The sequence below is a fragment of the Patagioenas fasciata genome, chromosome 6, assembly GCF_037038585.1.
Source record: "Patagioenas fasciata isolate bPatFas1 chromosome 6, bPatFas1.hap1, whole genome shotgun sequence".
Classification (NCBI taxonomy): domain Eukaryota; kingdom Metazoa; phylum Chordata; class Aves; order Columbiformes; family Columbidae; genus Patagioenas; species Patagioenas fasciata.
This window is the reverse complement of record NC_092525.1, coordinates 36,508,343-36,530,364: the sequence shown is the minus strand read 5'-3', so window position 1 is coordinate 36,530,364 and position 22,022 is coordinate 36,508,343. Positions and strand designations below refer to the sequence as shown.

Sequence of the window (22,022 nt, the reverse complement as noted above, 5' to 3'; positions counted from 1 at the left end):
TTACTTCAGTTGTAATCGCATGTTTTCATTTTTGTAATTAAAGCACAATCTTCAGATCTTGTTGAATAAACCTCTGATGACATTATAATTAATGCTGCCTTAAGGTGACAGGCAAGGTGAATGAGAATGAAATAGCAAACATAAGGCACGGTGTCTCTGGAGAGGCAGCACGCTGGAGCAGAGCGAGATGTGCAGGCAGCTGTGACAACACGCTCAGGCCAGGCTTTGCACAGGCCTGGGAAGGACCAGCCTGGGGACAGCTGCTGCCACTCGCCGGCTTTGGGGAGAAGTTACCTGTATAATGAGCAGAGCTACTCGGCGGCTTTGGGCAAACCCAAAGCGTGAAATGTTGTGGCATGGCCACAGTTCTGTCAAGTGAATAACGACATACAGTGTGACACGGTAAGTTCATGTGCCTTTGTTTTCAGTGTTATTACACGGCTGAGCAGTCAGAGAAACTGCTGCGTGTCCTGAGAGGGGCTTCTCGGCAAGTCTAATAGGCTAAAGGGAAATTGCACTGATTCCAAGCCCAGACCTGAAGGTTTTTTTTGTACTTAACAAACTGCCCCAAATTGCTATTGGGCAAACAGGGCACTCAGTGCTTACTATTTCACAAAGGAAACCTCTGCCTTTCCCCCTGTAACCCCAATTCCGTGACATGCTGAGCATCCTCAGCCCCACTCCCCAAATGCAAATCAGCTTTCACTCAGGATGCTCAGGTCAACTACAGGATTAACAAGCTTTTTTTAAAGTGGTTAATCAAAGACAAGAGCTGCTATAGAAATAGCCTCTGCTCATAGCATCTTCGGGGAACCATTCCTCAAATATATTTGTAGAAGTATCTTCAACTTTCTTAAATTCTATAAATGTTGTGTTATATTTATGAGGAAATGGTAGGAAGCTTAAAATATGTTTATGTGAAACAGCCATTAAATAAGGGGAGTTATAAGGATCCCATGAAATCAGGGTCTTGTAGATATGGGCAGCTACATTTATGTATCTGTATGACCCAGGATAATCTCCAAGGAGCCACAAATCTGGATGAGCTAGGATTGATTGTACACCTGTGACCGAGTTAAAAGGGAGGATGGTAAATGTTTGGTACATCTCTCTTGGGAGATCACCTGAGTGAAGGGTCATGAGGATTTAGGACTTTGGAGTGACTTCTGGCTCCACTAAACCAACAGCAGAACTCTGTTAAACGCCATGTTCACAACTGTGACATTGGTGGGTAAGATAAAGCAGGCACGCAAGGAATTGTTCAGAACCATCTGGAGTGGTACAAGTCCTCAGATCAGATCTGACCCACAGCCACAGCACTGGTCAGGAAAATTTCCTCTTGCAAAGAAAGTCACAGGAGAGAAAAACCAATTGAAAATTCAAAGAAATGTCCTGGTGCTTTCCTAATCATCTTGTCAACGATAAGGAGCTTTTGCCAAAGGTATTAGCCTGGGGAGTTCTGTTCAATCAATCACATGTATTTTAGGATAGGGTGGGAAAAGTTGTATGTGGTGTTAACCTACCCACACCTAGAGCTAGGATGGCTCTGTAAATCTGTTTGCAGATGTGTCCCCCTCTCTGTCTCATTACTACCATGGCTAACTGAATGGAGTTCTGCACAGGCTTCTGTAACGAAGGGAAACTGCCCAACAGAGGGCTTGGGTAGTGCAAGATACTGCTGCTTTGGCTTCTACTAGCAGTTCTGGACCACCACAGCAGAATTTCACCCATCCACAGTTTGTAGGAAAAAATAATAAAGTTGTATACATATCAAGACATAATGTTTTTTTTGTTTCTTTTTTCAAAAACGAGGATACAGAAGAACACAGACAAACAATCTCATCTATTATCTAAACAAATTACAAACTTCCCTGTTGATTACTAACTGTGTTTTGCAAGCTAAATAATAATATAAAAATGAGCACATAGGTCCTAAAATGCTAAATGTTCCAAGCTGTTGAAGTTCTGCTAATAGCACATTGCTTAGCAACTGCTATATTTAAAATAGGTCCTTAATTCCACTTTTAAATGTACGTATTTTACATACTGGAAGACTAACATAATGTTCTATCCTCAAGTAAACATGATGTTAGTGCTTTGCACTGCATGAAACACTCTGTGTAGGTACAGAATGATAGTTATTTTTAGTTGAGCACTGAATGGTATGAAATACACTAAATTTAATAAAGCATGCAAAACATCTGCCTGCAAATAAAAATATTTGCACTCATGTTGAAGAGTTGTAGTTTCTTTCATAATTAATTACAATTAAATCATAAGATATTGAGTGAAGTGATATCTCATCATTTTGCCCCATCAAGGTAGCTGACAGCTGCCAAATTTGGCAACTAAGAAATCTTCTTTTCCTTCCTCCTCCCCGCCATTTTTCTAAGCAACACAAAAGAGCACTTGAAAGCTCAGAGGGAAATGGTCCATCTTGCATGGTGGTAGCTCAGGTACCACCTGGATATCTGGTAAAATGAAACAGATTGGGACGAGAAGCATTCAAGAAAATGTTGTCCAACTTTTTTTTGGTTGAAAAACGTCAGTTCATTAGCACTAGAAGATATTTACTGTTTAAGACTATACTTTCACCAGGCAAGGCTTCCTGACCAGGATAGCTTTTCTGATTAAAACCAGAAAGGACACTCCTGAACAATGAAAATCCCTGTGGACAGAGCATTTATTCAGGATGTTGAAGACAAAGGCACAATCTTCTGTCGTACTTAATATTCAGACTAGGCTATGACCCTTAGTTTCTGCAGCCTCCGTAGCAAATATTCACTGCTATTGCTCCGTCAGCCCTGCTGGATCTATTCCATGCCATATAAATAATTAAATATTCACTGGAGGGAGCAGGGAGACCTGGATCTCCCTCATCCTCCTGTTCCCCATCCAAGACAATCTGAAGACAGTTCTTTTTTTAACAGTGGAGTAATTGCTTAACGTGAGGCTGAGTTTTTGAAACTATTTCCTATACACATGTATTTATAGAATGAAAAAGGAATTAGTAATTTCATCTATGATATCTTTGTGTAAAAGATACACTGCAGCCTTTCAAAAGTTATTAAAACACTTTAAATACCAGCCTTTAAAGGCTCTCTAGTGTCACAAAGAAGAGAAGGTATAAGAAAGAGGCAGCTAATTCTAAAGATTCAGACACACTAGTTCTGATTCAGTCTGAGGACTTTACATTCAAACTTCAAATATGAACCCCCCAAATCATTCCCTTTTCCTTTCTTAGTCTCTGTCTCAATAATTGATGAAACCATCTATATGCTGATGTCAGATCTCACAAAAAAAGAATGAGAATATTTCTCCTGCTGCTCTCTTAGGCATATACTTGAATTTTTTACATATATCATATTGAATTTGGCTTTTTCAAAGAATGTCTGAAGTTCAGAGCAGCTGTATCTGTATCAGTCTTTACAATGACCCTCATTATGAGTGTTTGAATTAATGAGCTTGTGATGGTCTGAATTCTGCCACAGAGAGCAATACATTTCTGTCTCTCTGGCTGGATGTCTAATGGCTGGGTAGAATGACAACATTCAGTGGGTCATCGTTATTTCAGTCAGAGGAGAACGGAACTAAGCTATTAACAATACAACAGTTTAAGCTTCAAAATGAAAATGTATGCCATATTAATTGCATAAAATTGGACACAAGCTGGCAGTCAGACAGTCTGGGTTTGTCTCCTGACTGATTTATCTCATGATTGTGTCCCCAGTGAATATACATTCTCAGATGCTTTAGGTATACAACAGCAGTCTTATCTGGGAGTAGAAAATGTAACAAAAACATTAGGAAAAACCCTTTAGGCTCTATTTTGGGGAAATACTTTCAATAATACAGTAACAGAATTTTATGATTCTAAAATTTTAACATTTTTACTTGTTTTAAAGGGTAAAATATAGCTAAATGAGTTTATTTCAAACCCTGTCTCAGGAAATGGATAATTTTCACATAGGGTTGCTCTTTATATATGGATACTTCAAAGTTGATCTTTTACATAACTCAAGCTGAAGATTTGGACTCAAATGTTTCCTTTATATTTTTAGAACACTTACACCAAGCTGCAAATAAATTAATAAATGGATGGGGTTTTTCTATTTCTCATGAGCATAAACAGTTTTTCCAGCCTTCTGGACGCAACGTTGTTTCCTATTGGATTGCAAATCTAAACACATACTAACCTAGACATTTTTATTTCACCTCAGTTCTGCAGCCAAGGTCAGGAGGGATGAACCAATAGAGCTGTACCTGACCTCAGCCATAAATGATAGCCCAGCTAGACCTGGTGATGGGAATGGGGTCTGTCTGGGTTGCTGTATCATTAATTACTAGGTTTACTCATCTCTTTTTCCAAGAGGCTTTTGAGAAGGCATATTTACTTGGGAGCTGCTAATGACATAAATCAGGTGGTTTAATGAACTGATTACAACTGCATCAAAGACTTCAGACTACATGTTACACCTCTCCTATGCTTTCTTCGCACAAATGCAAAACTGTTTTAGGCTGCTTCTGGACCATTATATAGGAACCCTGCAGAATTATTCTTACCTGGCACAGAGGAGCAAAATAGTTGTATATTACCTTTGAGCATAACCAGCTTCAGTGAATAGATGAGCTACCAGGAGGGAGATAGCATGAGAAGCACGGCTGAGATGTTGAGTCTGACAACAGACTGTTTTCTACTTTGGAGGTATGAATAGCTGGCAGAAAGCTGCCTGTGCCTTCCACAGTTTGCCAAATCCTCTAAAGGATTTGGGCCTTTGCTTTTATAAATATTCACAATTCTGCTGCAGATGTGGTCACAAAATCCTATGCTGTGGCTTACTCTAAGCCACAAAAAGTTCTTTCAATGACCCAATGAAATTTCCAAGCAGAGTATTCACATGCAATTACTACTGGAAATTTAAATTTGCTTCTCTAAAGGCCTGCAAGTGATTAATCAAAGGGTCAGTGGAATAGTGGAATAAAATGTGATTTTAGTGAGAAAATACGTAGTGTGGATGTAGTCATTATGGAATTACTAAATCCAAAAGATATCATCAGTCTCTGTTTACTATCTAAAGCAAACCCACAGTGTCCTTCCAACAAACAATTTAGGGCAAGCATATGTGTTTATAGTGATTGAGTTTATAGCAAACCAATGTAAAGAATCACAAGAACATCTAAAACAAATATATATATATAAACCTGATTCAGATAGGTGTGTGGTTTTCTTGGCAAAAAAATCCACTGAAGCTTAATATACATGGATCTATTAAAATGGTGGGCACAATTTAACTTGCTAGAAAATAAGGATGCCCAGGACATTGACCTGCATGGAGCTGTGGGACATCTCAGGAAGTCTGCAGAGCCAGCTGGCACCTGTGGGTGCTCTTCCCCCTCCCCTGGGCATCCACCTGTACTCCCTCACCTGCTGTATCTGCTTCCTTCACTCTGGATGACAGAGAACACACGTGACTTTTCAAGTTTAACGTCCTTTCAGTGGATCTGACGGAGAAATTATTTCTTCTAACACTACTAGCTAAGTGTTTGGTGTGTGTTTTTTGTTGTTGTTGTTGGGGTTTTTTTAAACATACAAACAACTTTTATATGGAACATCCTTGAAGGATCCTTGAGCCTTATATGATGAGTTTGTTCCCATGCAACAACATAAGAGCGAATGATTTCCATTTTTGAGACTAATGGCCACAGCCTCTTTTTCCAGGTATTTCCAGGGGCTTCAGAACAGGGACTTTTATGACAGAGGGCAGTAAGGAAAAACCTTAATTTCACATGAAAGCCCTGGTCTTGCTGAGAAAATGCATCCATTGGGTATGGCAGTATGGAAGCTGTGGCTTGGAGATTAAAGCAGGTCCTGTCCACTGAACAGGGCAAGTGCTATTCCAACTCAGTGATTATTTAGCACAGCGGGTATTGTTGTTGCTGAACAACACTGTGGTTTGAACTAATCTGTTTCCACCAAAGCTGCAGACTCAGTCTTTAACGCCACTATGTAATTAATTATCTCCACTTTATCCACAATGGCATAAGAAATGCAATGGAGACACCCTTAACTGAAGCCACAGAGGAGCTAATGAAAAGGGGACTATTATTCTTTCATAAAGAATAATAAAGCTATTGCTAGTCCTTGTAGGAAATTTATTTCCACTAAAAAGGCAGACTGAGGAACAAGATTAGATAGAAAAAATGTTTAAAACAGCTATTTTCTGAAAAAATGTACAGTAAATGGTACAGAGTATGCTCTTCTCATCTATCTAAGAAACATAACTGGGCATTTATCACAAATAACCCTTTGGGGAAAAAAAGAAAAAGAAAAAAACCACACAAGAAACCCAAACCCACATACACAGGATTTTCCAAAGCATAAATATTCACTAAAAAATGTAAGATGGTGATACAGTTTGTTTTGATGGAGATCAGAGGTAAAAAATAATTTCCTATAGTACTCCTTGGAATATCAAGAAATATCAAGAATAACGAACCTGATCCACTTCACTGAAGAACAGGAATAATAATGTGAAGAAGCCTGAAGAGGTAGTATACCTGATTACACCAGTGTGGTGTGATTGACTTCAAAGGGTGTTGTGCTTTTCCGAGCAATGGGCTATCAGATCATGCTTGATATTGAAGTTGGGGAAAACGTAAAACTTTAAACTCTTTGAATATTTGCTTTTCTACAAGAAAGATGTGCAGTTTGAATTGCCTAGATTAGAGTATTAAGTACATGGAATTTGTGAGTATATGAGAAAATACCAGAGCAATGGATTTGCCAGGAAATTTTTCTGCATTGATTGCAGCAGTAATACTAATCCTGAATCAACCTAAATGCACATAACTGAATAAGTATTAGAGCTGTCCGATAAGATATGATGAATGCACTATTCCATTAATTTTACCTTTTTTGTTGAATAAATTATTTGACAAATAATGGTAAAATTCATCAAATAAATTATCTGATGAATATATTTTTAAGTAATTGACTAGCTCTAATGAATATGCAGGCAGTACCTTAATGAAAAGCATTACTCTACTGTTAGCCTGCTTTCATCACTCATATGTCACTTTTTTGTATTTTGCAAGTGCAATATGTATATTTTATTCATTTACCCATTCATTTATACATGGGAAGTTCAAAACAGTATGGTTAATCAATCACTGCAATTCTTAGAATATTTTTGCTTTACATTTGATTATACATTACATTTACTGTATGTAGGAATGCTTAATAAAAATAACTTTGCTTCTTGGGAGAGGTATCCTCAGAAAAGCCTTCTTGGCTTGTATGTTCCAAACCAAGTTTACAAGAATGCTCTGAAAATTGCAGGGTCCATTTATAAGACATTTTTGTAGTGCAAACACTACAATTACCAATTATTTGGAAAAATCAGAGCTTGCCAGACACCTTCAAGGTCTCTGATAACACACATTAGAGAAGTAAAACAAGGAAGAGCGTAGAGGAGCCGCCTCCTCACTGCACAGCGCTAGGATGTTTGGATAAAAGCCACACAGAGGATTATTTGGATGATGTTCGATTTTGGAAATACTCCAATCTCAAAAAGCATGACGGCATTTTGTTATTACAGAGGTGATCTCAAAAAATGATAATGATAGATTGATGCTGTTAAACAGCAATTGTACCTGTTAGTGTTACAACATGTCACACTACTGAGTCCTGTTTCCTCACAGATGTATGCCCATTTATTGTGTCAGTGACAGTGGGTACAAGAGTCAAGCCTGCCTGACTCCATCAATACTGCAAAGTGCAAATCACGGCATCATGGGTGACTTTGAACTTCCTGCATGGAGCTCAACTGAAGAGATTTAATAGGAAAAGGTTGTGGGAGACAGATATGTTATTACAGAAGGGTTGCCTATAGCTGCACTTGGAGTAGCAGCGATTCTCTTCCAAATTTTCCTTTTAATGGCTTTTAGACTTTATAAGTATAGCATTAATAGTCTTTGCCTAACCCTTTCAAATGACATTTCTTCTGCTGGTTTGACAACTAACCTGGAGGTGTCCCTCACAGTAAGTACAAGTGGAGTGACTTACCCTGCACCCCCAGAGTTTAAAAGATGAAGTTTCCAGCAATGTGGGTGATGCAGAATAAAGTTCTTAGACAGCTCTCCTGTCACTCAATGGAAAGTGAGCTGTCGTGCCAGAGGTGAGGGAAGCCACGTAGAAGTCCTCCACAATGGGAAGGAGTTTGTGCCTGGCTGACATTATACGCTTATCAAAACTGCAGCTGCATTACCCTGCAGACAAACGGTTATTTCCATTCTACGCACTTCTTATTACAGGGAGATTATTATTGTAAGAGTGCATTACAAAAGAAAAGAAAATGTTCTGGGATTTTTTTTTTCATTTTCATACCTTTTATCTCTGGAGCTTATATTTGTATTTGCCTCAATCAGGCATGGGTTGTGGTGTGTGTGAATGTTTGTCCCTTAAAGCTTGTGATAAACTCACTTTTCTATTAAAAAGTTTAAATACTTGTTATAAATAATTTCTCCATAGTTGTACGCTTTGATCTAATCTACTGCATAGTTTTAGCTAAAATGGTTGTGGTTCTAAAGATTACAAATATTAGGAGGAAGAAATAAGTTGTAGAAATTATCTTCAGCTTGCAGCTTGCTTTACAAAGGTTTAAAATGCCCTTTCTTTCGTAACTCCATCTAAAGAGCTTCTGACCCATTCCTTTTCATGTACAGTCACCAATCTAATAATATTAATAGTAATAATAACAATTTTTAGATGGGATCAATAAGGCCAGTGCTTTACACTTAAGAATTCTAACAGAACCTTAATATTAATAAGCGAACACCTTCAGAAGTAGTGTTACTGCTTAGGCATTCAGAGAACTTTTTTGTTCTCCTGATAAGCACTTGAGCTCCCTGTGCTTCAGTATTACTGCAGATTTAAAGCCCAAGGATGTGTTTGAAATAATGCGCAGAAAATCCACTGATACAGAACCGGTTCTGTTCTTCATCATTTACACACTGTCTCAAAGGTACAGTACAGTATAATCCAAACCACAAATCTCCTAGGCTCCCATTCACAGAAACTGAAAGCACCATTTGGGTACCTGGGCATTTGTGCTGACAATGAGTTTAATGTTTTTGTGCAAGAATCAGATTTGTGGTGAGTAGTTCTCCAGAGGTTTGCTATCCAAACTCCCCAGGCTATCCTGGAAAACCTGCAAACTAAATGCTATTAGTGGACGAAGCTCAGGATTAAAACTAAGCTTGAAGCTACAGATTTTGCAGCTTTCTATATGAGGGTTGTGGTGCTCTAACTGGCTACCCCACAACAAAACCAACTTATTATTTTCATAGTCCTTAATTAGATTTTTTTTTTTTCTTTCTTTCTTAATAATTGTGGGCAGAATTGGAATCTCAGAAAGAGATGGGCTTCGGGCTTCCTGAAGGCTACTACTTTGGAAAGAGTTTAATCTTTATTATGGTGGTGCCCAGGCAGTATGATGAACAGGAAGACTGGACAATGGAAATAGAATTAGTACCACCAATATGCCTTCCACAGAGCAGACATATATCAACTTCATCTTCTGGAGTCAGTACCTATTTTCATAAAGTTTTTCATACTTTCCTTAGGCAATAACCTGGATTGGGTGTGAGCAAATTAGCTCACTCCTTGCACTCTTTGGAAACATCCATTTTAGAGTTCAGCCTTCAATTCGCTATCACCCCATCAAGATAAGCTGTCTAAATGCTCAAAAAAATCACAGAGCAGATGAAGCAGCTTGCCTTTCCTCCCAGGTCTAGTAGTGCACGATTGTGAAGAGATAAAGGTATGCAAATACTGTGAAAACAAGCTATGACAAAATAGTTCCATAACATAAACTCAAACATTAAAACAACCACAGGTCTACTTACTGTCCAGCTATAGCTCTGTGTGTGGCTTCATTTAATCAAGAGAATGGGGGGAAAAAAAAAAAATAAAATAAATTATCTGGCCATTCTCCTCATCCATAGGAGAACTGGATTGGTGCACAGGGCCTGTATCAACTTCTATCACTTCCCTTTTTTCTTTTAATTTGCAGGGATTGCTGGAAGATCTCGAGTGCTCAAAGGGACTTCAGAGCTCAGCTTGCTGGCCAGGTAGACTGATACCAAAGCCACTGCAGACCTGCTTTGCCTCTGTGCTGTGCACCTAACAGCCCTCATCAGGCACAGCTCAGCTGGGGCTGAAAACAAGCTTACAGATGCATACATTTTGGCCATTTTGTGTATTTTGATAGTGCAGTTTTCCTGTACTGTCAGTGCAGGGATACATCACTGCCCATAAATCTTCACCTGAAGGCAGGTGAGGAACAGGAATGAGAGCAACAACAAAACGATCCCAACCTTGCTGCCTTCACGGAAGACACTAGGTCCAAAGAGGAAACAGGAAATTGTCAACTTAAACCTGGGAATTGTAAGAATTTCCTCATAAAGGACAGTCTCTCCCCATTATTCTGTTTTATCGTGGTAATGTGTTGGCCGACGGGGCCATCTGACTCCAGAAGCACTGAGCCAAGGAAGGTTCTGGTGCCTTGTCTCTCCGAAAATCTGCTGTGCTCAGCAGGAGGGTGAGACAGGGAGGCATCCTCCTGCAGTTACATCTGGCAGGTTGCTCCCAGTCTGTACCAAATCCACAGCGGGAATTTGGGGTGGAAATTGACCAGAGTTATACCTGATACTTTATTGAGCTTTGAAATGGCAAATGCATTGAAACAAAACTGTTTTGCTATCATCTTCTTTGTGTTAGGCACTGCCACTTCTTCCTTTTTACAAATCTTCGCCAAATCTATCACCAAATAGCTTAAAAAGCAACAAAGGGTTAGAACTGACTTGACCACAGATGTCACAGGGCCTCACCATTGTACCTTCTCCTCCTGTTAGCTCCAACTATTGCCAGATCATTGTCAAGCCAGTCATACACAACAATGCCCCATTACAGTTGGAATGGTTTGTTAAACTTCACAGCACTTAGAAATGCTCCCAAGGCACCAAAAATGTCTCGATTCAGAACTGAACACATAATACCTGCAAAATTTGCAGGTTTGAAACCACTTCCAATAAGAATTAAAAAGGCCCTCTTCACAGCTGAAATAGGGCTATCAATACTTGACTTGTCTGCCCATGTGAAATAGCGGGTTCTTTTCTCTGACGTCGCAATTTAGTTTAAAATAGCTTTGATGATGACAGGGTACACACGAGTAATAAAACCGTAAAGATGACAGTCTAATCTTACAAAGATGACCGATCACTGATAAGAGATTAAGTCACACAACATTTGAAAAACCAGAGTATCTGCCTGATAGGATAGTGTCTGTGTACATCTCCTGCTGAGCCATGCCGAGATGCCAACAACATACAAAGATGCTGCTTCTTAAAAACCAGAAATGGTTCACGGAATTTCTCAAACCATTGCGTTAAAAGAAAGACAGTAAAAAAAAAAAAGATCTGATCTTATACTGATTTTTTTTTAAACATTCATTTTTCAGGCTAGCGAAGTATTTAGATGTACAGCACATAAATAATTGAGAGACACTATAAAAAGGTCTAAATTAGCCAATTCTGCCCTATAATTAGCACTCACAGCTATGCTGGCAATGGGTGGGTGATTATTAAACACCTTTTATTATCGGTTTTATGTACTACAATAAAAAATGAAAATTATACTTACAAGAATTATTAGACATGCTGGTCCTATAAAACTCCATATAAAGTTATTCTTTGTGCTGAGCCAACATCTGAAAAGTAAACAGCAGAAAATGCCTTGAAACGTGCTATTGTGACTACTGAGTCCTTATGTATGTTGATTTGGACACAGAAACAGCGACTTACACTTCTGTGGTGCCATAGTACTTGTATCCTAGAGCGGCGGAGATTCCAACAACAACGGCTGGACTGACGTAGCCAAACACATAGAAATTCTTGTGCAAGAAACCCTTGTTGTAGATGACTCCCACAACTATAAGGTAGAGGTGAATACCTTCAATGCACATCCATGCAAAAGCAGCTAGAAGGAAATAATGGAGTAATCCAGCAGTAATTGAACAGAAGAGCTAGAAATTCAATCAGAGAAAGCGAGAGTCATAATTCTATTTATATGCCTCTGTTAATATAGCAGCATATGCAGAGCAACCTAGCAACTCTAAAGTGGTGGTTCAGCAACCCAGATGTAGTGCTGATTGACAAGAACGTGGCCTATACCCACAAGCACACTTGTTCACTAGTGTTTTCTGTAGCAACTGCTAATATAAAGGGTCTACATTCAACTTTTCAAATTGGTGAACATGTCCCCAGAAAAACTGCATAAATAAATTCATAAGGTTGATCCCACAGTTACAGCTCAATAGTCTATATGCTTTTCTTATCTAGACAAAGTTTATTTTTATGATTCTGAAAGAATTGTAACGAGGCATCACAAGGAATTATTTCTGAAATAACACCTTTTTTTACTACATAGTGTTTGTATAATGATATTTCTATTCAGCTATTTATAGTAGGGTTTTTTTGATAATTCTTGCATAATTTAATTTCCTAAAATGAATGCAAGATGCAAGAAGCAACAGCCCAACTTGTATGAAAAGCAACAGGGACAGGTCAAGACCTCACAGAAGGGATAGGGGTCCTGCAGCCAACAGCACAATCTCTTAAACTCCAGTTTAGGACTGCAGCTCTGGCCTGGCTTTCAGGGAAAATGGTCACACAGAGAGCCACCAATGGGGCTTTGCACAGCATCCAACTGGATGTGAAAAGTGAAAATGCTGAACACATTGAGACCACAGACTTGGTTACGGTGACAAAGTTTAAATGAAATCCAAGGAGCAAGGTCAATAAACCCCAGCCCAGCTCAGGTGAAGGCCTTACTTCTTTAAATGACCATTTTATGTTCCCTGTTACTAGACTGGGAGGTCAGTGTCACTAGAACATTCATGCTGATACTGGGAAATATTGCAAGTAGATGGAAGATCATATGTTGTACTGTATATTTAACTTACAACACAAAATCAAGATACAAGTGAAAACTACCCACCTTATTATTGTTCATATTAATTCCAATCAGAAAAATAAGTTCCGCCAGGAAAAGGCTGCAGCAGAGGTTTTTGTGAATTGTCGTTCTAGTGCTTTGAATTTCACTGAAGAACCAGAATGTAAAAATGCACATGGAGAGGCAAATCAACGAAATAATTATTCCTAGCTGAGTGATTCTTGTAAGAATGTTATAATTTGTAACACCCTAGGGGAAAATTATAATATAATATTTAAAAGAATGGCTTTGTACCTTCTCAAGAAAGACCTCATTCTATAATACAGTTCTTTTTTTCTTTTCTACAAAATATTAATCAAAGCTGTTTGTAGAGTTTCACTGCAAATGTATACTTTGGATAATCTAAAAAGTATTGTTTTATTGTGAGACAGATATAATTCTAGGGGAAATTAGTAATGAACTGTATACATTCCTGCTTTTGCATTTTCTGATATTTCTTAATAAAACTTTTTATTAACATCAGTATCTCCTAATAAGATTTTAAAAATCAGATCGTTTCAGTGAATGACAAATTCACTGGCAGTAGGACATATATTAATATGACATGAACATTTTCTAATATAAAAGGACTTATCACAGCAGTGACTTAGATAAGCAAAATTGAATACACGTCTTACTGAATTTGCAACATGATCAAAACAAGACTCTGCAATAACAATCACTTCAAACAAATGCTATTCCAGATTTGTAACATGAACATTCTCCAAAGAAACATAGGCTATTTTAATATTGGATGTGAATATTTTCTCTACAGGAAAACAGATACATTTGCTGCTTGGTATTTGCACAAAGAATCTCTGAAATATGTTATTGTGCATCAGCATAAGAAGAGTATTCAGCTGACCATAAAATGTATCCATTTTTTTTTCTTTCTAAATAAAGGACCGGAGATTATTCTCCTCCCAGCCTTCCTTTTCAAAATAACTATATAAGTACCTGCAAAGGTTTTAAATCTGAACTGAAGACTTAGGATGCTATTTAGCAACCAGGAAACAGCCTCTATCAGCATGAAATTCACAGTGTGAGGGAACTGTCTCAATACAGTATATTCATGCTAATATTCTGCTTGCTGTCAGTCCTGATACCTCCTTAAAGCTGCCTCCTGAGGCAGGACCTGAGCTCCTTCAGATCCCCACACAGACCCTGGAAATCTATATGGCACCTTAACATAAGAAGGACATAAATTGAGTGGTCGTTCTCATTATTTCGTGCTGGTCGTGGGTGTCCATGTTTAATAGTCATAAACTTCAAACTGATTATGCTATTGTAAATTCTCAGGAGAGAATTTAAAGCAGAATTTTAGATGCCAAGGTTAGATAAATGGGTGGTAAAGTTTTGTGAGCGACAAATTCTGGGCCATATGGTTACTGACCACCAATGAACGCCAGTTAAATCCCACAGCAGTCTTAAAAGTTGGGATTTAAAATTTAAAGCAATGCACCAAAAATAAGCACAACAGACTGTGTCTTTGGAACAAGATACTTTGCTGCATCACTGCTCTGTAATACTGCAGCGAGGACATAAGGAAATTCAAACACATATGGGAGGAATTTTGTTTGCTCTGTGCACAATAAATTGTGTGTTTGCTGAACAAAAACAAGAGACAACCTAAAGGGGGAAAAGTACCTAAGTTGCACTGAAATAGAAACATGAGGAATGAAGACTGGAGAAAGTATCAGGTAAAACACTGAATTAAAATAGCACTTACAACAGAGCCACCTGAGGACATCAAAACAGCAAAGTGCGTCAGATGATTACATTTGCATGAGATATGAGTGGAGTTGGAATGTGTCAGTTCGCAGCCTTCTGTAGCCCAGTTGCCATTCATTGTGTCTACTGAGTAGTTCCAAAATGCACATTTAATATCTTTATCTGCAGTCTGGAACAGAAACAAGATGTTTTACTGATGGCAAAAGGCAGGATATTTCCTATCAAGAGACTTTTCTTACGTTAGCCAGAGCAATTCATTAAAAATTACTGGTTACCATTGGAAGGTTGGGAAATAAAAACATTCTGCAAGGCCTATTCCAAGCAATTAAAACAAGTCTGGGGATGGAAACATTTTATCCTCGCAGCTAACACCCCACCAAACATGCACGCTAATCAGATTACTGAACCCTTCTGGCTCTTGAAAAGGTGCTGGAATTTTTACCTACTGAAAACACTGTTATATTTACTCCTGCACCTGCTGAACACGGACTAAACCCCAAGGTTACAGACACATTGCTTGTCCTGCTCATAGTTCCTTCCAAATGAGCAGTTCAAAAACTAAGACCTATCTGTGCATTTTATTAAGTAATCTGGGAGAAAGGCATCAGGGATCTGGGAGAAAGGCATCAGTAATCTGGGAGAAAGGCATCACACCTGATACATCAGGTGTGAAAACAGCAATGAACAAGACCACTAGTATCATTCATTATGGCTACTACTTACCAATGCTAGCCAAAGTCCCCACTGTACTAGATGTTGTATAGATATATGAAAATTGATATAAAGGTGATATCTAGCACAACTACTAGAAGTAACAAATTTAAAAGCTGCATAACCAAGATTAACGCCTTGACCCACTGCCCACCCTCCCTACAGAGCTTCACTTTCTTGCTATGCTTCTGCAAATTCTTTGTGCTATTTAGATGATTCTTCATATACAATTGAAGTCAGCAATCTCTATATATACTGGAAGTAAAACTCAGTTTAAATTAATGCATTCAGATTTCAGAAACAATAAAGATTCAATTCTACAGGTTCTCTGTTAACTCTTAGCTGCAGGTTAACTTCATGCATGATTTTGAAGCATTTTTTCTTTTGTTTGTTTATTTGTTTAATATGTTTTTTTTAACCACTTCAGAAGCTTTCAGAAAAAAAAAACCCAAACAAACAAAACACCTAAATACACAATAATCAGGGTTCTGTGCTATTCTCTGATTCAGGCATCTACATTTTATTCACACTGCAACCCACCAAAGATGGCATTGTTGCCCTTGCTTTACTCCCATAGCACTTTTCGCTGTATCGTATTTAGTATATTGCACTTAGGATGTCACATTTGAGATTATCATTTATTACTCTAATAAGATTAAAATCACATCAGCAAACAACAGAATTATGTCTCAATATATTATACAATGCAGGTACGGTTACATTACACAAAATAATTAGCTGTTGTTTGGTTTTATTTGAAGTTGATAATAATAAAAAAAACCCCTTACCTTGGCATACTTCAAGGTAAATGTTATTTTCTCGAGCTCATAGAGCGAAGGTGGATTTGAGCTAATTGCAACAGCTATAACTGATGAGCTTACTGTCTGTCTCTGCTCCGAAGTATCTTTCAAGGAGCGGTTTTTAGGCGATGAAAGCAAAGAACCAATATTGCTATACCGCAGAAAGACAACTGCAACGGTGCCTATCAATCAAACAGACCATGTTTAGTAGTTGGTGGGTTTTTTATAGAAGAACAAAATTGAAGACATTAAGGAAACAATAAACAATCGACATTATTGCTGCTATTGCATAAAATATGCAAAACAGATGGAATCTTTGTGGAATACTTATAAAAATGTTTTAGTGACAATGAAATATAGCTTTATTTAAAACAATGTAACTGCCATTCGAAATAAAAATGTGTGTTCGCATTGGAAATTCTAATTAGATAGATGCATATATATTTTTTCTAGAGTAATTTATGTTTGCTGCTGTTCTGCAATTGGCTGCACATGTAGTGTCAGGTCTCATAAACTAAAATGCCTCAGACCTGAGGGAGATACTAGACCTCTCTGAAGTACTTGGCTTGCTTTGGCTTCCATTATGGTGGAGCCAGGATGCAAGACATATAGGGAAAAAGAAAGCAAAAGGTATTTTAGGATGTTAATCTGAAAAAAATGTCATGCTTTTTCTCTCTGGTACCAAGATAAACCTTAGTTTTAGATACTGGTGAGATTCTAATTAGCTAGAAGATTAAGACTTCAAAAATTCTTCTCTATGTTTATTAGTTTAGGTGGTTTAATTCCAGAGCTGTTTAAACACATTTATTTATTTTCAATAATGACAGTAGTCATAAGCCATTTTTGTAGCACTTTGAGGTCCAAACCAAGATCTGGGCCCTGCTGGTTTTGGTACTGAAGAATGCATGGCCTTGCCCCAGCGAGATATACTCTAAAAAGAAAAGATGCACCAGTTTTCGAAGAACTGACACAGAGTGTTGAAGGGGCTACTCCAAAGTCACACTGTAGATATATGGCTGAGAAAAGGATAAAACTCAGGTTTCTGAGTGGCTGCTCAATATGCCACTGGAAATGTTAGAAACACCTGTCTTGAGACAATATGGGGTAGGTGACACAGGGATAAAAATACCCTGACTTCTCTGTAGTTGGCAGAGCTGAAGCTCGGTCTTGGTAAACGACAAATTTGGTTATTTACTAGTGGGCCAAACTCTATCCAAGGTGTTTACTAACCCACCTACTCTCTAACTCTTTTTGTTTTTTCTTACCATTAGGATGAGATTCCTCTCTCTTCTTTGGAGAGATCTTTATGTAATCTCCCCCCGTGTATACATGAGGGTGAATGTGTTTCATGTGGTGTGAATCAAAAGCAAAAACCTTGAGTGCTGCAAAAGAAGAAAAATACTGTACAAATCACAGCTCCATTATGGTCTACCGTAACTTACAGTTGGGTTAATAAATGTGTTATTGGATTGCATAATTACTGTGAATTTTAAGAATATATGATTATGCCAAATATTTCAAGAAAAATGCTATTAATATAGCATGTTTGCTTAAACCTCTATATTTTGTTATTTTCCTGCATACATTTTGCTCTCATACTTTTTATTCCTTCCATGAAAAATATAGTCTTTTATTTACCTTGCATTAAATTAGGCATTGGAAAGAATAATGTAGGTTACTTTAGAAAGAGCTATTGCTTTATTAAAGATGCATTTCTGAAAGGGACCACAAATCACAATTATAAAAAGCAAAGCATAAAATTCTCTACTGAATAGCAACATTTGATAAAAGCCAATTTTTGAAAAGTATATATTTTATAGTTATCTATCCATGCTACCAAATGCACACTGCACCATGAAATAATGATGTGTCTTGTCAAAAAGCAAACAAACAAGTATCACCCCTCAGGACAAAAACTACATTAGGGGACATGGAGCTCTTTACTTGGTTCATTATAGTGCTGAGTTTCAATCATCCAGGATGGGAACAAAAAAAAAAGTCAATCAAGGGTTTTTTTAAAGAAGAAAACAAAACAACAACAAACAAATCTAAAACTTGACTGATGGAGGAATATAACTAAGCTAGACCATCTGCATTGCTTATAGCACAGCACACAAAAATAATATGAGCTATTCAATAGACCAGCTGTCAGAAAATGTTTGTCAGAACGTAAGAAATAGTTTTCCGTGGCTGGAGTTTTGAAAAGCTTGTAGCTCAAGAGCTTGCACCATATAACAAGCAGCGGAGAGGGAGCGGTAATGCTGTGGGTCTTGTCCCAGAATAGATGTGTGGGGCGTGTACAAGCTCTGTGGAAAATATATTCATGCTGAGAGTCAATAACAAAATATGTTAGTCTTTGGCGCCAGTTTGGAAAACAGATCATAGAGTTTCCCATTTAGGAACAAAAGCAAGCCAAAAAATGATTGATCTTTCAACATGGAAATTCCTTCCCATTCTCTTGATCAGCTTTTTTTGTCGCCTTAGTCTAAGTGATGTCCACACTGCCACCAGAGCCTGCACCTGAATCCTCCCTCTGCTCGACCTTCATGGCCCCAGCTCTTGCGCCATGAGGAATTGGCCCCTCAGTGCTGGTTCCTGGCACCGCTCTGGATCTGCCGCACACCCAGAGGTGCTCTGCACCAGTGGAAACCTGCTTCTGCAGAATTTGTGCCATGGGAAAAAATCCCTCCCTATATTTTCATCAATCTTGCTAATTTAGTTTCAGAAAGGTGAGGGAAGAACAGGAGGTTTGACCTGCCTCGAGACCAAAGGAGAAATTTTTCTCATCAAATCATCTTCTAAAACAGCAAAAATCAGTAAGAGGTACTGAAGGACTGTGCTGAATCTATAATAAGAAATCAGGTCACATACAGTTTGAGTAGATTCAGGAAAAACAAAAACGAAAGAATGGCCAATGCTAAAGGAATCAGAAACACTTTATTAGGATTTTCAAAAGCAGGTGGTATTATCCTCACTCTGCTTCCTTCGAAGGAATGGTAGAATTATTATTACCACAGGGAAATCAGCAGGATTTGGCGTGAAGACACCAACACATAGGGGCAAGGCAGGAGAGCAAAATGGTGCAGCTGAGACTAACCAACTCTCCTCTGAAATTCCTCTGAAAATGAGGAATTTCGCTGAAAATAAAGCCATGCAAGATCGAATTCACTGGGTACAATCCTTATTCCAAGTTCATTTGTAATAACTTCATTGAACCAAAAAGAGTTAAAAATCCCTATAGAGCAAATAAAATTTTGATTCCACTGGTGGTTTTATGCATATAAGGTGTATGAGATAATTTTGTGCGTATAAGACGCATCCAGATTCACAGTGACAGTGTGACTATAGCAAGAGATTGAAACACACTCTAAAAGGACAGCTTCCCACAGCCACTGGGTTCTGGGCTCTAATGTTCAGTCTTTGAAAATTATGATACCTACACTGAAAGTCAGGTGTTAGTTATGAAACTCATACAAATTAACACCTGTGTGTTTCACATAACAGCACCTCTAATCTTCATAATTGTGCTGAAAAACTTCTTAGCGCAACCCACATCTAAAGTATACCTTGGATTTATTTTCTTTATCTTACCTATGTCACTTGAATTGGCATCTAGCTGTGTTGTCTTTTTTAAGTTCTGTGACATGAGAAGTGTCGCTTGTTCTGCAGTGTGCAACAGCTTGGTCAGGCTCCGTCTTTGGTTATCTACAGGCAGAGCTTCCCAGGCCGTAATTTTGTCTTTTTGTAAAAAATTGTTCAGCGTGCTAACAAAAACCTGTAAATAAAATAATATTTTTAAGCCGAAGAGTCATACAGTACTTGTAAAATAAGACAAAATCACACAGCTTTCAGGCTTGATCCACTCACATTAATGGTTGTATTACGAAGTGCTTCATTGTCAGAAACCGAGTAATGCATGGTATTCAGCGATGAATACGATAGCGCTTCAACATATGAAATCACATCTACGGGTAAAAGTGGTCCCAAAGTATTCTTATTAATTTCTTGCAGCATCTCCAGGGGTGTTTTAAGATGACTAATCTGAAAAATACAAAAATTCACATCTTATTAAAACAGGTAAAGTCACATTTCTGCAAATGAAAGTAAACCCAATGCAAATGACTAATTTCCATGAGTTAACATACTGTTTTTTGAGACTCTTGTGCACTTGTGCATAAAAAGAAGCAGTAATTAAATCAACAGGTTGACTTATAAATCAATACATGTCTGGTATAACCCTAAAAAGCATCTGCTATCATTACCCTTCTTTCTTTCTTTTTTTTTTTTTTTCTTTTTTATTACTGTAGCTCAGTGTTATTTATCTTAATGCATCAAACCAAACTAGTAAATGTTCTGTAAAAATAAATAAATATTTCTGGTATGATTACTCTCTTTTTTGTTAAATTTTAGCTGAAGAGGTGGGAGCAAATGGGTAGTATTTATATTTTTAGGGTTTTTGTGTGTGTGTGTGTTTTGTTTTGTTTTTCAAATGCAGATTATAAAGTATGTGCCTTAGTGAAATTGTACTGCCTCTTTCAACTTCACTGCTTCAGTTTATGAACTGCTAAATGCACTTACATAAAACAATTAGTTTAAAAAGTAATAAACTAGAGAGGGTGAGATGAAGACTAAAATTGCAAGTTTCAGTCTCCTGGGTGAAAAAGAAAAGAATTATTACTTCATGATACTGAAATCTAATGAGATTTTAGTCATCAACGCCCCCCCAACACCTGATTTTATAAGATCGGGAGTCTCTGCTGCTGAACAGCTTTTGTGGGGCTTCCTTCATCTTTGACTTCAGCTGAATAGAACTAGAATGCAGGCTAAAAAATTGGCTAAAACTTGACACTGTTATTTATACGAAATTGAGGTATTTTGCCTTATTACTTTGATTTACATTTAGTTTGATTTCATATTAAAAAACAAACAAACAACAAAAAACAGACAAACAAATAGACAAATAAACAACCAACAAACACAAAAAACCCCAAGCAAATAACAACCTTCAATCTAAGATCCTGCTGTGGCATTTACCATGTCTTTATGCATAAATCCAGTATGCATGTATTATATTTAATATAATATTTTACACTGCAGGTTAACATAGAAAGCATGTTAATACAATGCATATCTTACACCGGGTAAATAAAAGCCTTTAAATTAATGTATTTCTTAATCTTGTAACTTCAGCAAACTGCTCAGTGTAAAATGCAAACATACACAATTGGTTTTAATTCATTGATGCTTATGTTTCATTTATCCTTTTAAATTAGACAATACTATGACTGTACACTAATAAACAGTGAATTCCTTAATATTTTTAAAATTTGCTTCAGGAATCTCTGCCTCCAGTGAAAAAGATCTTGAGTCCAGAGTCTTGGAGTCTATACATTCTGTGCCACTTTACATCCTATGCTTTGAGGAACAAATATACTAGCATACCAGGATGTTATTGCTCCATTTTCTATTTTGTCACTTGTTGACATTACTTTTGTAAGCTATCTTGCTGCCTTTCAACTCTGAACAAGCAAATAATTGCACATCAGTAAATGCAGCAATGTGTAACTTCAGAAATTACAGAACCAGTTGAGTGATTACCACACTTCTGAATTTTTCATGCATCATGACTCACTTTGCTGGAAACAGAACACACAGACTCCCAGCAAGTTGTTATCGTGATTTGAACACACAACGCATTTCAAATAATTTGTAATTATTAGAGAGGCCTC

The 22,022-nt window shown here is 37.6% G+C and overlaps 1 protein-coding gene across 3 annotated transcripts in view; it reads right to left on the bottom strand.

Annotated features, from left to right (window-relative positions):
* Positions 1-22,022, bottom strand: part of ADGRL4 (adhesion G protein-coupled receptor L4) — a 74,876-nt gene that overhangs the window by 7,085 nt on the left and 45,769 nt on the right. For all 3 annotated transcript variants that reach the window (XM_065842145.2, XM_065842146.2, XM_071810515.1), the window contains 8 exons: positions 20,161-20,334; positions 19,885-20,068; positions 17,559-17,675; positions 16,282-16,475; positions 14,781-14,951; positions 13,058-13,261; positions 11,863-12,083; positions 11,702-11,768 (listed from right to left, as the gene is read on the bottom strand). In XM_065842145.2, the coding sequence (XP_065698217.1) occupies positions 11,702-11,768; positions 11,863-12,083; positions 13,058-13,261; positions 14,781-14,951; positions 16,282-16,475; positions 17,559-17,675; positions 19,885-20,068; positions 20,161-20,334 (1,332 nt within the window). The remainder of the gene's footprint in view (positions 1-11,701; positions 11,769-11,862; positions 12,084-13,057; positions 13,262-14,780; positions 14,952-16,281; positions 16,476-17,558; positions 17,676-19,884; positions 20,069-20,160; positions 20,335-22,022) is intronic.